The following is a 15,881-nucleotide window of genomic DNA, read 5'->3' on the forward strand; positions in this document are numbered from 1 at the left end:
CTGACCACTAAAACTTTCTTAAATATCAATTTTGTCAAAATTGATTAGACAGAAAATAATTTTTGAAGGCCTGTTATAAAAAAAAAAAAAAAAAAATATATACTGTATATCTATAGCTATATATGGAAAGCATTTACCATACATGTGTAACACTGACAGCTTCTTAATGACGGATTATTTTTGTATTTCTTTATTCTATAGCCGGATTGCCAAAGAAAACAATTTCACAGTCTGCCCTGAATTTATCGGTCATGGAATCGGATCTTATTTTCATGGGCACCCTGAAATCTGGCATCATGGTAAGCAATGTACATTCAATGGTGGAGATAAACGATCAATGCATTTCCAATTTTCACAGCTGGGTTAAGCTCTATTATAACTTGTCATAGAGACTAGTTATTCCAAGTTATCTTGGGAGTGTTAGAAATTGTAGAAAGAAAACCTAAATACAATGAATATATAGAGCAGTGATGAGCGAGCATTCTCTGATAAGGTGCTATCTGAGCATGCTTGAAAATTATGTTCGAGTCCCTGCAGCTGCATGTCTCGGGGCTGGTCGACACCCGCGACACATAAAGGGATTTCCTGTTTGGTAGGCAATCCCTGCATGTGTTGTGGCTGTCGAACAGCAGCGAGACATGCGGCCGCGGGGACTCGAACATAATTTTCGTACACTCTGAAGACACTTGGTTAGCACCTGAGCATGCTCGGATAACACTTTATCTGAGTACGTTCGCTCATCACTAATATAGAGCTGTGGCGACCAAAATAAATGACAATCTGCCAGTAAATGTTGGGGAGTGACTAGTAGATCTCAGTGTCCAGCTATTCTATGGTCCAAGTGGTAAACTTGTTGCACCATTATGGGGGTACTGGGAGAGGAATCTAATATACATGCTCTGTGTATCACGCGTCTATCTCTGCTCTGTTAGTAGCTAATTTTTAAATAGACCTCATGTTAAAAAAGTCTGGCCATCTTTTTGAATTGCTCATGCCAGTGGCAGGAGACCACTTCTCGCCCGTACATTAATGTCAGGAGGCATAAAGCCATTCAGACTTTCCAGTACTGGAATGTATGGAATTCTGGCTTGGAACCAAGACAAAATATTCTCTGCAAACATTCACAGGAGAAACGTATCGTGTAATTCAATCTAACATTTTAAGGTGCTTTTTCCCCTTAAGTGTTTGAAAGAAAAGATGTATATTGTGCTACCTATTCCATTCACCTTCCCCTTACCTAACAATGGCAACATTGTACAAATGACAACCAATGTCTCTCTCAGATATTTGTATTGGCAGCAAGAAATCCCCCCCCCAAAATCTTATGAGATCAGTTTAGCAAATGTTGTAAGTTTCATGTAAGTACAATGCAAAAATAACCTGAAGCAGTCTAGTGGTGCTGCAGTGTAGTGTGTATTAGGTCTTATTCAGCTATAATCAAGAGTGGCTCAAAAACACAGAAGAGCCGTGAATCTACCATTATTTTTTTTTTTTCCTTTGTGTAGCATCTGCTACTGATTTACGTTTAAAAATACTGATGTGTGAATAAGGCCTTAGGTGAAGGATCACGTCTATTATTGCAATAAATTCTGAATGTCATTGTTAGAGTCACCGGATTATTACCTCTTCTATATATTCCTTGCTGCCAACTTTCTATTCACATCTGCGTTAATTGTACAATTCCCCTGGTCTCATTGAAGGCTTCACATCCTTCTGCCAGCACTTATGGCTCTGATCTTTTACCGCACACACTTGTGTTATCTCCAGCACTCGCTTTGCTCTGCCACTTTGCTTTAATTCTCCTACATGACTGGGATCTTTTAATTATTGCTTCTTATGCGCTACTGTTTTCTGCAGTCTGCTCAGTGACTGGCAGGACGGGGATGTGAAAAAAAGAGAAGTGCAATCCTGAAAGCTTTTACATTTAGTCTCTGATGAACACAATGGTGGAATGTCAGCTGTAAGGGCAAAGATCCTTGATGCTTTCTGCTCATTGACGATTTTACAAACTCTGAAATTGCAAATAGTCTTGATTTAAAATCTACTGTTTATTGTATGCAGGTCCTATGTGAAACCTAAGTGTTGTAGGTTGATGCAGCTGCTGGTCCATAGTAACAGACTACAAACAAACCTTGTGTGTAGTCTGATCCTTCGATCACTAACATTTTCTTTTTCCTTTGATTCTGGTTATTTTACTCCTGAGCACTGTAGGTAAGTCTGTGGTCAGAGTAGGTAGGTGTGTTAATATAGAGCAGGATAACTGAATTTTCTCAGTGAAAATCACAGCTTGCAGAGGGATATCAGTATGCAAGACCAGATAAAAGTAAACCCTCCAACTTTTGGAAGGACCATGACAACTATCTTATGCCAATTGTGGCCTTCTGTTGTTCCTGATGACATTATTTGATTATGTTGAATCTTGCAGGTAGGAGCTTACTCTCCATACTGCACGCTTGACCTTACCAGCCTTCCATGTTTGGGGTAGTAGGCAGGTATAGCAGTTAAAAACAATTATTGAAAGTGTGTAGGCACCTTTACAACATCGAGTAGTGAGGAGCAGAGAAAGAGTTGGTGTAACACAGAACACCCACTGAGCTCTGAACATGCAGGTTCACAAGCACAGAGGGCAGATCTATAAAATAAAAGTGCAGCTCGAGCTCTCCCATGTGCACAGATGCAGGACACATACAGGACAGGTGCAGGAAGTACAGAAACGGACGTGACAACAGTGCACATACTCTTCCGATGCGGAGTAACTGCTGGGGCCCAAACTCTGCACTTCCCATTTTATGACATAAGCCCCACACAGAAACAGCCATATCCTTACAATATCACAAGAAGGAAAGGATAGACTGTGTGGCGCCCCTGAGGGTTCAGTCGCCACAGAGGTACTGCACCTCCTCCTGAGGGGTAGTATCCCACTATACAGGTAAGATGGTAACACCTGACCAGCCTCCAACACCTGCATCCCACACAACATAGTAGTGTAGCAAAGCACCTTTGGTGGCTCCCTGCTTGGAACACGAAGAGTGCTGGGAGGTGGGTGGAGCTTAGACTGCACAAGAGAGTGGGAAAATATTAGGAAAAGGGTCAGTCTGTGAGAGAAGATCCCCTGAGAGGGATGGAGTGAAGGAGGTGCTGCAGCAGACTCCTGTGTCCTGGAGCTGCTGGCACGGGAAAGAAAAATAGAAAGCCTGATTCTTCAGAAGAAAAAAGTTTAGTATGGAACGTAAGGAGAAGAGAACTAAGGACTAGGGTCAGAGCAGAGCCCTTCCTCAAGTTTGAAGCGCATGGCCGGGGTCCGGTCCCCGAGGCTGTTTGTGAAACTAATGTTCCAGCAGCAGACACCAGAGGAATAGGAGCTGTGACCACTCTATACCCACAAAAGACTCGAAGACACGGTGGCAACCTATGTGTGAGCCGGGACATAACGGATGGAGTCCCCGAAGCAGGCTACAGTCACTTGTCATGCGAGTAGAGTTCCAAGGAACATCTGAGAGGAGGAACTTGGGTTTAACCTACAACTACAAGTACTTCAGTGTAAGCGCTAGTGGGGAGCCGTTCAGAACAGGCACACGAAAGGGAGAGCTGGAAAGGTTAATTCCATCTGCCTGGGAGTTGGCTGAGCCCCTGATCTGGAGACCGCAGCATTGAAGCGGGCACCTGTCTGTGCCAAGAACGTGAGTAAAAGAACTGGAACTGCACTCAGCTGTCTCATTGCCTTTTTCCTGCGCCAACCCACTCAGCACTGCTACATCTCTGTGCCTAACCCTGCACCATCTACTTCTAACTATCTCCTCATTTGCCAACCTCATCTACTCTGCCCTGGGACTACAGCCCTACCTGTGGAGGGCTACAACATCATTGCTGCACCACACCATCTGTCCCAGAGAAGCAACCCTGCAGCGCTGGTCAAACTGACCAGAAACCACAGGTGGCATCACGAATCATCTCAATGACTTTATCCCCATCACTCTACCCATTTTACATTGACTGCCTGAGGCCATGGGCCGGGTCACTGCCGCTGTGACATCTCCCATAGAAATCAACGGGCCCGGCACCGAGTACCCCACGGCCTCTGGGGGCGAGTCAACTGCCTTCCACAAATGCAACACATTCATGTGCTGCAACTCACTCAGATCAGTTTATCTTCATCTTTTAACATTGTGGACATCCTGGAAGAGAAGAAAAAGGAGACAAAGACTTAGTACCAAAAATGCTTAAAGGGAACCTGTTTTCCCAATATAAACTAAATCCACCACTTGTTTATTACTTGCAGTCAATCAAACTGTATATAAGCCAACACCTCCCTCTGCATATCCCCAAAAATATCTTTTATAAGTCTCTCATGCCGTATGGTAATCCACATGGTTTGATCCAATTGGTGTCCGTGGTCTGGGGTCTGTGCCTCCTCTATCATCAGAATCACCGTCCTACTGCCTTGATTAATGTGAATGACACATCCTACGCCATCCACAGATCCCTGCGAATCTTGCGCCTGCGCAGTTGAAGGTCAGGCCGCGCGGGCGAACTTTACTCTGACCTACTAGGAACAGAGCAAAGTGCTGTAATGTGTTGGAGCCTATAAACCTATTAAGGGCAGAGCAATGTTCTGTAATGCGCGTGCGCCAACTTCACTTCCGGTTAATCACCTGAGTTTGAAGAGCCGCCTCAGGTTATTGACAGGGCTCTACCTAAGCACACACTGGTGGGACATGTCGATCAACTAGAGCGGTGCTGGGAGAAGGAACGGACTAGCATTGTCTCTGCCTATGGTCCCCATCTCTTCAATCCATATTTTCTCTGATACCCCAGAGTGTCTTAAAGAGAAATAGTCCTGAATACAACGGTGCATCCAGGCTCTGCTTCATGATTCCCGGGGTTTGGGCAGCATAAGTCAGGTGATAGGTTCCCTAAAACAAAGAGCAATATGATGCACCCAAAGTGCTAAACAAAGATACAATAAAACTAAAGGACCCATCTATTAACAACTGCTTGCTTACGGTTTCCAAAAATGTGAGAAAAAGTCAGGTCCATCAAAAACATAAATATGTGCAGTATAATACTTACCTTTTGTATTTTAGAGGATAATTCCTTGGGGTTATACAAAAAAGTTTATTGTCTGCTCACCACCTCCTAGAGCGCGCAGATCCTGCTGTGTGGCAAATTTTCAGAACTTAGAAGGAATAAGTCCAGCGCTGTAAGTCCATAAAATCCGTTTTCTTTTATTCCATAACTTCAAATAACATAAAAACAATTAAGTCATAGTCCAGACAATAAAAACAAACGCATTTCGACGCAAAACCGTGCGTATTGACGCACGGTTTTGCGTCGAAACGCGTTTGTTTTTAAAGTCTGGACTATGACTTAATTGTTTCTATGTTATTTGAAGTTATGGAATAAAAGAAAATGGATTTTATGGACTTTTATAATAATGATGATAATAATAATCTTTATTTTTATATAGCGCTAACATATTCTGCAGCACTTTACAGTTTGCACACATTATCATCACTGTCCCCGATGGGGCTCACAATCTAAATTCCCTATCAGTATGTCTTTGGAATGTGGGAGGAAACCGGAGAACCCGGAGGAAACCCACGCAAACACGGGGAGAACATACAAACTCCTTGCAGATGTTGTCCTTGGTTGGATTTGAACCCAGGAACCCAGCGCTGCAAGGCTGCAGTGCTAGCCACTGTGTGCGACTTACAGCGCTAGACTTATTCCTTCTAAATTCCTGGGGGTTATTACGTATTTGGCAGATTGCTGCATGGGATGGTTGTAATTACCATCAGTAATGGCGTCTCATGTATACTAATAAACCACAGTCACCTCACGGGTCCACACAACTACCTCTGAGCCTAATCATTACTGGTGTCCTATTAGTATTGAAAAGGGGGGTCATCCTCATGAAACCTTTCAAAAGGGATGGTTCATCAGAAACAACCTCTTTAAAGGGAATTTATTATATAAAATATTTTTTCCTCTTCGCCACGACAGCACCCACTGAGAGAGGGGATCCGCCCCTAGGAACAGGAAACCTACAGAGAGATAAATAGGGCGGTCCCCCTCGCTCCCTCAGTTTGGTTTCCTGTTCCTAGAAGGGAACCTGCAGAAGAGGATGCTTGGCCTGGCAGCCGCCCGCATGCATAATATGAGCAGCAGGGGCCCCAGGACTGGAAGCAGCGTCGGGCGGAGAGAAGGTTCCCCCCATGGCTGGTGAGGCCGTGGTAAGGAGTGCCGAGGCTCACTGTTTTTATGGGGCAGCCCCCCTTGGAGCGGGACAGACGCATTACGTGAGCGCGGCATTGGGGATGGTAGCTCCCGAGACAGCGAGGCCGGGGGGAAAGCAGGAGATCCTGAGCTCGCGGTGATGGTGCCAGCAGCGCTAAGAGGGCAACATACCTTGCGGCAGCATGTGTCCTGGTGGGGAATGGGTAGCGACGAGCAGAGTGGGCAGGATGCCGGCGCTCCCAGGCAGAGGCGACCCGGAGGTGGAGCAACAGCTTCCGGGGTCAGATGAGGCAGGCGACCGCGCATGCGCAGTGGAGGATAGAAGAAAAAATAAAAAAGGAAAAAGGGAAAAAAAGAGAAGGTGAGGGGGCAGAACCAGGAAGCGGCATAAGAAGCGCCGGTAATGCTGCAGCGGTGCGCAGCCATGTCGTCCACAAACGACCCGGTTTCGCTCCCGTTAAGCCAGCCAGGGGAATCCCCACATGGCAGCAGAAAGAGCGGTACTACGAGAAGGAGCAGCAGCACCAGAAGAAGTGGCAGCTCCAGAAGAGAGTCCAGCGGGCATTCTAGGCAGAATGAAGCCTTGGAGAAGAAGCGGAAAGAGAAAAAGCCGTCCCACGCCTCACCTCAGCCTGAGTCACGAACTCCGCAGCCGGTATTTTGCTGACGAGATTCACGGGTGAGTGTTTTTAGTCAGACTTACAGCTGATGGCCTTTTTTCTGGTCCATACCCTTTAGGCCAAAAGAACGGAGAAGGCGAAAAATAGAGTGTGCCTTATGTTCTCAGCCCCTCCCAGACGGCCACCCCAAGAGATTGTGTCAGTCTTGTATTGAAAATACCTTACAGGAAGAATCCTCAGGAAAAAGGCTATAATTGGAGAGGAGCTATGGGCCTTAGGCAGCGCCGGTAGACTGGGGGCCACTCCTATGTCAGAGGAATGGCTTCACTGGCGTCTGGATTGCCATCAGAGACTGGGGAGCTAGACTCGGATAGATCCCAGGAATATTTGTCCTCAGAGGAGGAGGAACAAACATGTTTCCCTACGGACAGTATTAATAACTTGGTGAAGTCTGTCCGAAATACCATGGGGTTTCCTGAAACTAAGGACCCCAAAACTCCGCAAGAGATGATGTTCACGGGCATTTCCCGGAAAAAGATCCGGGCCTTCCCAGTAGTTACAGTTATAAAGGAGCTGGTGAGGAGGGAGTGGGAGAAGCAAGGTCAGAGAACTTTCCTCCCCTTAACGTCGAAACGTAAATATCCATTTGATGACGAGGAGTTGACGTCTTGGTCGAGAGTCGAGAGCCCCCAAAGTAGACGCGGCAGTGGCCTCCACTTCTCGCAGATCTTCCCTGCCGGTGGAAGATTCAGGGACTCTAGCCGATTCATTGGATCGTAAGACAGATACCTTGCTTAAATGATCTTGGGAGGCGTGCACGGCAGGTTTTAAGCCAGCAATAGCAGCCACATGCACAGCAAGGTCGATGTTGATATGGTTGGATGACCTAGAAGGAAAGATTAAAAGCGGAGCATCTAGAGATAAGCTCCTTTCCTCTATTCCCCGATTAAAGGGGCAGCAGCCTTCCTGTCCGACTCCTCAGCTGACTCTCTCCGATTATCCGCTAGAGCAGCAGGGCTAACCAATTCAGGCCGGCAGGCCTTATGGTTAAAAGGGTGGAGAGGAGATACACCAACAAAGACTAAACTTTGCGCTATACCCTGCCAGGGTAAGTACCTTTTTGGCACGGAGCTGGACGAGATCCTAACCAAGGCGGGTGAGAGGAAGAAAGGTTTCCCTAACCCGTATATTCCTTTCAACAGGAGAGCCGTCAGGAAAACTCCGTTTGGGAAAAAGAAGGATTTCAAACCTCAGGACTGCTGGGGCAGTAAGGACCCCAAACAGAGGGGAAACCTATTTGGGAAACGTCCCTTCAGACCAGGAGACAGATTTCGATAGCACCAGTTCACGGGTAGGTGGCAGGCTGCTGAAATTCAGCCGCCAATGGAAAAAAATTACATCCAACCCCTGAGCCATTAAGATCGTTTCATCAGGCCTAGAACTAGAATTTGTTCGGCACCCACCGAACTCCTTCCTATTGACTTCTATGAAGTCCCAAACACAGCAGGAAGCATTGGAGATGGAGATTACATCGCTGTTAACCAAGCGTGTTCTGATAGACGTCCCAGAGGACGAAAGAGGAATGGGCTTCTATTCTCCCCTGTTTTTAATCCCTAAGCCAGATGGTTTCTTTAGGACAATAATTAATTTGAAAATGCTTAATACATTCTTGAGGCCGTTTAAAATGGAGTCAGTACGTTCAGCAATAAAACTTTTGTTTCCCAGGTGCTATATGGCAGTCTTGGACCTAAAAGATGCCTATTACCATCTCCCCATACACCAAGGGCACCAGAAGTTTCTGCGAGTAGCAGTCGTGTTCAGAGGTCGAATTCAACATTTCCAATTTACGGCGATGCCGTTCGGACTATCTATGGCTCCTCGAGTGTTTACCAAATTGATGTTGGAGGTGATGGAGGTTGGAGGTGATATGAGGCTGAATGACACCTTAGTGGTCCCTTACTTGGACGACCTGCTCATAATAGGTAACTCTGTCTCCCAATGTGAAAAAAGAATAGTTGATATTGTCTCATCCCTACAGACACTAGGCTGGCTGATCAACTGGGAAAAGTCCAGGCTGCAACCAGTAACCTGTCAGACGTTCCTGGGCCTCCAAGTAGACTCCGTAAGTCAGAAATGCTTTTTACCAGACACTAAGGCGCAGGCCATAGTTAGTAAGATACGAAGAATTACTGAGAAACTCACAATATCATTAAGACAGGGTATGTCATTGTTAGGGTCCCTAATATCATGCATTCCAGCAGTGCAATGGGCCCAATTCCATTCCAGAAGATTGCAGTGGGCTATTTTGCAGGAGATAGATAGACTGGGAGGATGGTTGGAAGGGAGAATGTCCCTATTGCCCGAAGTAATTAACTCCCTAGGTTGGTGGTTGGACCTTAGCAATTTATCAAAGGGAGTTCAGTGGTGGGTTACTCCCTCTAGGGTAGTTACCACGGACGCTAGCCCCTCAGGGTGGGGGGCCCATCTAGAGGAGGAGATGGTGCAGGGCCAGTGGTTGGAGCATGAAGCAGAAAGCTCCAATATAAAGGAACTAACAGCAATTTATTTCGCTATATCTGAATTTCTCCTGCAGCTAAGAGGAACCCATGTGAGGATCCAATCAGACAATACCACCGCAGTGGCATATATAAACCGGCAAGGAGGCACGCGATCAGGACCATTGATGTCTATCGCGGAAAAAATATTAGAGATGGCCGAAGTGCATCTTCACTCCTTATCTGCACTCCACATAAGAGGAGTGGACAATTCTCGAGCAGACTACCTCAGCCGGCAAACTTTATATCAGGGCGAGTGGGTCCTCAGCCGGCACATCTTCGAGATGATAGCGGCGAAATGGGGCAGACCAGAAATAGACCTGTTCGCGACTAGCGCCAACAGGCGTGTAAAAAAGTTCACTTCTCTCTACAGAGCAGACAACCCAGACATACTAGATGCCCTCCAAGCATCCTGGACATTCCGGCAAGCCTATGCCTTCCCTCCAATGGTTCTGTTACCATCAGTGGTCAGGAAAATAAGACAGGAGAAGGCGAGGGTCATCTTGATAGCCCTGTTTTGGCCCAAGAGGCCGTGGTTCTCATGGCTGAGAGCCATGTCAATAACCGACCCATGGATTCTGCTGCTACACCAGGACCTTCTCTCGCAGGGACCCTGTTACCATCCACAGGTCAAAGCCCTGCGCCTAGTGGCTTGGAATTTGAAAGGGAACTATTGAAGCGGAAAGGCTTCTCAAAAAACCTGATTAATACCCTTCTACAAAGTAGGAAGGAATCCACAACAAGGATCTACGCTAAGGTGTGGATGAAATTCCTGGCCTTTCACCCATCAAGATTGTCCGGTGAAGTACCCATTACGGCCATTCTCGAATTCCTTCAGAAGGGCCGAGAATTGAGGCTCTCAGTAAATACTCTAAAGGTCCATGTGTCGGCCCTAGGAGCCTTGTTTAACCACAATGTGGCAAGTAATAAGTGGGTGACCCGGTTCATTTCAGCTTGTCAGCGGTCAAATCCTGTTCACATTCCTCAGTTACCAACATGGGACCTTAGCCTCGTCTTGGATGCCTATAGGCAAGCCCCGCTCGAGCCCATGAATTCGGCATCAATGAAATGCCTTTCATTAAAAATTGCTCTGCGAGTAGCCTTAGTATCGGCAAGAAGAGTAAGCGATCTCCACGCCCTATCGGTAGATCCCCCGTTCCTGTCAGTAGCCCAGGACAGACTAGTATTGAGAACGGACCCGTCTTATCTTCCCAAACGGGCTACTAAGTTTCATAGGTCTCGAGATCTACCCTCCTTCTACGAGAACCCAACAACACAAGAGGAGGTTAAATATCACACCTTGGACGTAAGGAGAGCTGTGCTAGCCTACCTAGATAGGACCGGTCCCTGGAGGCAGAGTAGGTCTCTTTTTGTCTCCTTCCAGGGTAACAAGAAGGGGGCTAGAGTTACGAGAGGTACGCTGTCCAGGTGGATCAGAGATGCGATCACGATGGCATATTCGGCAAAAGGAGAAGACCCTCCACAGGGTATTAAGGCGCACTCTACCAGAGCCATATCATCCTCCTTGGCCGAGAGGGCGAGCGTCCCAATTGAACAAATATGTAAGGCTGCAACCTGGTCTTCTCCATCTACCTTCTATAGTCAATATAGACTAGATTTGTCCTCTTCCGAGGACTTGGCTTTTGGTAGATCTGTCCTTAACACAGTGTGCCCTCCCAGGTGATTATCTCTGAAAATCTCTCAGTGGGTGCTGTCGTGGCGAAGAGGAAAAACCAGATTACTTACCGGTAATACTCTTTTGTATAGTCCACGACAGCACCCTTTCACTTCCCGCCCGTAAGATTTCACAAGTGGTTCTCCTTGGTAGTGGAAGTTAGAATTAGGAATTAATATGTAGATAACTATAGCAAGCATAGAAGTATATATATACATAAGGATGGATAAATTGTCTAAACAAGTGGACTAAAACATGTATGGCGGTTCCTCCGTTGTTCTCTGTAATCCAAATGAGGGAGCGAGGGGGACCGCCCTATTTATCTCTCTGTAGGTTTCCTGTTCCTAGGGGTGGATCCCCTCTCTCAGTGGGTGCTGTCGTGGACTCTACAAAAGAGTATTAAGGTACTGTCACACTTAGCGATGTACCAGCGATCCCGACCAGTGATATGACGCGGTCAGGATCGCTGGTACATCGCTAAGTGGTCGCTAGTGAGCTGCCACACAGGCAGATCTCACCAGCGACATCGCTGGGGACGGGGGTCGCTACTTACCTGTCACACTAGGCGATCCTGCGTCCTCCCGCCCGGCTCCACGCTCGTCGCTCGTCTCTCCACAGGAAGCGCCGCAGGAAGCTGACGACGAGAAACAGTCCTGGACGTTCTCGCGCGATCAGCGATAACCAGCGGGGGAGTCGGTCGTTGGTAAGAATCAAACACAGCGATGTCGCTAGCAATATCGCTATAGCGTCACAAGTTATAGCGATATTGCTAGCGATATCGCTTAGTGTGACAGTACCTTTACCGGTAAGTAATCCGGTTTTTTACTAATTGACCTTGAAATGTATACATTATTTTTCTAATCTGTTTTTCTTCTCTAATGGTAGAATGTTAAAGGGAATCTGTCAGCAGGATTTTGCTATGTATTCTGAAGACAGCAGGAGATAGAGGCTGAAACACAGAATTCACAGGCTTATCATTAATTTAGTGAGTGGGTTTGTTGTTTCGCAGTATCTGAATCTGTTGTATGGAGTCAACCAAAAGATAATGGTTGATGTTTCCACTAAGAGAACTGAGTCCTAGGTTAATCCACAGTTTTCTAGGTGGGTATATGCGCCCCTCCATGGATAAGGCTAAATATGTAGAAATTCTATATTTTTCTAAGTCTGGGAGTCCCTGACTGCCTTTATTTTTCACTTTTGTTAGTTTTGAATGTTTAATTCTAGGGCCTTTGTTTTGCCAGATGCACTTTGAGATTAGGGTTTTGATTATTTGGAAGAAGGGTTGCGGGATTTCAATAGGTAGAACTTGGAGAAAGTTTAGGATTCTGAACAGGGTGATCATTTTTATTAGATTGACTCTTCCGAACTAAGAAATGGGGTGCTGCTTTCCATGAAGTTCTGATTTATGGAGTAGTAGTTTATAATTTAAATCCTAGAGGGAGGAGAGAGAGTTACTGATTTTGGTCCCTAGATACAGTATGTAATATGGGAGCAGTTATTTTTAAAAGGGGAGATTTATGATAAAGTTTGACAAAAGACTGAATGCATGTATTTCTTTGAGTAGTAATTCAATTGATTTACATGGACCTATTCGATAAAATGAGCACATCATCTGCGAATGCAGATATTTTATCTTCTGTTGGACCACATTTTAAACCTTTGATTTTAGGAGTTTGCCTTATTTTTTGTTAAAAAGTTTCCATTGCAAGGATGAATAAAAGAGGTGAGAGGGGGCAACCCTATCTCGTCCCATTTCTGATGTCAAATCTAGTGGAAAGTTTGTTATTAATTTTAAACCTGGCATAGTGTTTGGTGTAGAGGGCTAAGAATTTTTCAATAAAAAGGGTTGGAAAGCCAAAGTTTTTGCCAGTGTTTGTTCCATGAGCATCCAATCAATACGTTCAAACGTCTTTTCAGCATCTGTGGACAGAAAAGCCATTTGAATGTGCCTTAGTTTTGATAAATGTATGATGTTCAAGGTTTTAATGACGTTGTCTTTAGCCTCCGTACCCCTTACAAAGCCTACTTGTTCAAGGTTGACCAGACTAGGTAAGATGCTTTGAATTCTGTTGGTAATGATTTTAACATAGAGTTTAAAGGGAATCTGTCACCCCTTTTTAGTGATATCATGTAAAGATATCACCCAATTGTCTGTCCCTTAAGGATCATTTTAGGATTTTTTATTCCCCCTGACCCCACACCTTTGATGCAAGAGCGGCTACTACGTAGAGTAGAATCTTTTCCCTCTTTTGGGTTGAGCATAATGTGTGCAGAGAGAGCTTCTTATATTAAAGGGATTAATTTTGTTTATATAACTAAAATGTTTTTAAAAAGGTTTGTCATTAGACCCAACCTCGTAGCTGTGAATATCTGCTTGTTCTTAACAGGACTTCCCCTCTTCCAATCTCTTCAGTACCCTTCCTTATATCCAATTCCTTCCCCTCTTCCAAAGTACCCTTCCTTATATCCAATTCCTTCCCCTCTGCTCCCTCCCCCCTCCATTTTATTCCCATTTTTTTCCCCCAAGTTATGTTTTCCCCATATATAAAATGAATGTTGATACTTCTTCATATGACTGTATTTAAATGCTAATATCTTTGTTCTTGGCTCTTTTGCAACATTCATAAATAAAGAATTTGTACAAAAGAAACACAGAATTCAGCAATGTCACTTGTCAAAGTGTGTGCTGTTTACTAACTGTGAAGGATTTATCACTAAGATTAACAGTGGCGGACTATATAAATCCAGCAATGCCCCCTCCCCCTTTGATAAGCATCTTCCTGTCTATGTCCTTTGTATATGGAGGGCCTGGTGTGGGCGTGGTTATCTTTCTCAGCTCTGCTTCATTCTATATCTAAAAGCTCTGATTGTGTCAGAACTGCTGCACCCAGTAATCCAAGTTATACATCGTTGAATTCTGTGTCTCTTTGCTTACATCATGATGCTTTCAGATGAAATATCAAAAACCTGCTGACCGATTCCCTTTAAAATCTTTATTCTGTACATGATTGTGGGGATGGCCATCTTTCTTGAACTTGTGTTAATAATTGAAACAATTTTACCATATATTACACCGTGTGCCCAATTATTAGGCAATTTGTATCTTTGATAATTAATTTTATTATTGAACTACAAAAGGTTAACAAACCTGAATATTTAAGAAAGTAAAAGTGAGGTTTTGTTTTTCTTAGCAGAATATCTGTGTGCAGAATTATTGTGCAACTAAATTAAAAATGTAAATTTTCCCATCTCAATTATTTATTGTCATCTGCTAAAGTGAGACGAATAACCATAAAAGCTCAAAATGAAAAAATACGTTTGACATTTCCAGATAAATTATCAATGACCAATGTAACCACCCTTCTTTTCAATACCAGCCATAAGCTCCATCCAGTTTCTTAACCTGATCACAATCAACTTTTTGTGCCCCACCAACCACGGCCTCCCAGACCCTGATCATAGAGGTAACTGTAAATCTGCGTTTAAGGAGGGCTCACAATTTCTCTGTAGGATTTAGGTCAGGTGAGGAAGGGGCCGCATCATTATTCCTTCATCTTTTAAGACCTTTACTGGCAGACAAGCAGTGGAGACTTCGATACTGCTATGGAACCATGTTCTGCATAACAATCATGGTTTTCTTGAAAGATGCCAACTTTTTCCACTGCTGTACCACTGCTTGAAGAAAGTAACTTCTATACTGGCAGTAGGTTTGGTAGTTGATTTTGAGTCCATCATCAACCCTAAAAGGTCCAACTAGCTCATCTTTAACCCCTTCATGACCAAGCCTATTTTGACCTTAATGACCAGGCCATTTTTTGCAATTCTGACCAGTGTCCCTTTATGAGGTAATAACTCAGGAATGCTTCAACGGATCCTAGCGATTCTGAGATTGTTTTTTCGTGACATATTGGGCTTCATGTTAGTGGTAAATTTAGGTTGATAATTTTTGCGTTTATTTGTCAAAAAATCAGAAATTTGGTGAAAATTTAGAAAATTTTGCAATTTTCAAATTTTGAATTTTTATTCTGTTAAACCAGAGAGTTATGTGACACAAAATAGTTAGTAAATAACATTTCCCATATGTCTACTTTACATCAGCACAATTTTGGAAATAAAATATTTTTTTGTTAGGAAGTTATAAGGGTTAAAAGTTGACCAGCGATTTCTCATTTTTACAATAAAATTTACAAAACCATTTTTTTTAGGGACCACCTCACATTTGAAGTCACTTTGAGGGGTCTATATGGCAGAAAATACCCAAAAGTTACACCATTCTAAAAACTGCACCCCTCAAGCTACTCAGAACTACATTCAATAAGATTATTAACCCTTCAGGTGTTTCACAGGAACTAAAGCAATGTGGAAAGAAAAAATGGACATTTTAATTTTTCCAACAAAAATTTTCTTTTAGCATCAATTTTTTCATTTTCACATGGGAAACAGGATAAAATGGATCATAAAATTTGTTGGGCAATTTCTCCTGAGTACAACGATACCTCATATGTGGTCATAAACCACTGTTTGGGCGCACGGCACGGCTCAGAAGGGAAGGAGCGCCATTTGACTTTTTGAATGGAAAATATGCTGGAATATTTAGCGGTTGCCATGTCGTGTTTGGAGAGCCCCTGTGTGCATAAACATTGGAGCTCCTCCACAAGTGACCCCATTTTGGAAACTAGACCCCCCAAGGAACTTATCTAGATGCATAGTGATCACTTTGAACCCCCAGGTACTTCACAAATTGATCTGTAAAAAAAAAAAAAAAAAAAATTTTTCACAAAAATTTTCTTTTAG

At 44.2% G+C, this 15,881-nt stretch overlaps 1 protein-coding gene and 1 long non-coding RNA gene across 6 annotated transcripts in view; one reads left to right on the top strand and one right to left on the bottom strand.

Moving 5' to 3' along the window:
• Positions 1–15,881, top strand: part of METAP1D (methionyl aminopeptidase type 1D, mitochondrial) — a 223,975-nt gene that overhangs the window by 185,153 nt on the left and 22,941 nt on the right. For all 5 annotated transcript variants that reach the window (XM_073545880.1, XM_073545882.1, XM_073545883.1 and 2 more), the window contains one exon: positions 202–299. In XM_073545880.1, the coding sequence (XP_073401981.1) occupies positions 202–299 (98 nt within the window). The remainder of the gene's footprint in view (positions 1–201; positions 300–15,881) is intronic.
• The window catches only part of LOC141049422 (uncharacterized), a 93,655-nt gene that overhangs the window by 37,751 nt on the left and 40,023 nt on the right, over positions 1–15,881 (bottom strand). The gene's annotated exons all lie outside the window — the stretch shown is intronic.

This window comes from Dendrobates tinctorius, unplaced genomic scaffold, assembly GCF_039654945.1.
Source record: "Dendrobates tinctorius isolate UK_male_01 unplaced genomic scaffold, ASM3965494v1 ptg000143l, whole genome shotgun sequence".
NCBI classification, from domain to species: Eukaryota; Metazoa; Chordata; class Amphibia; order Anura; family Dendrobatidae; genus Dendrobates; species Dendrobates tinctorius.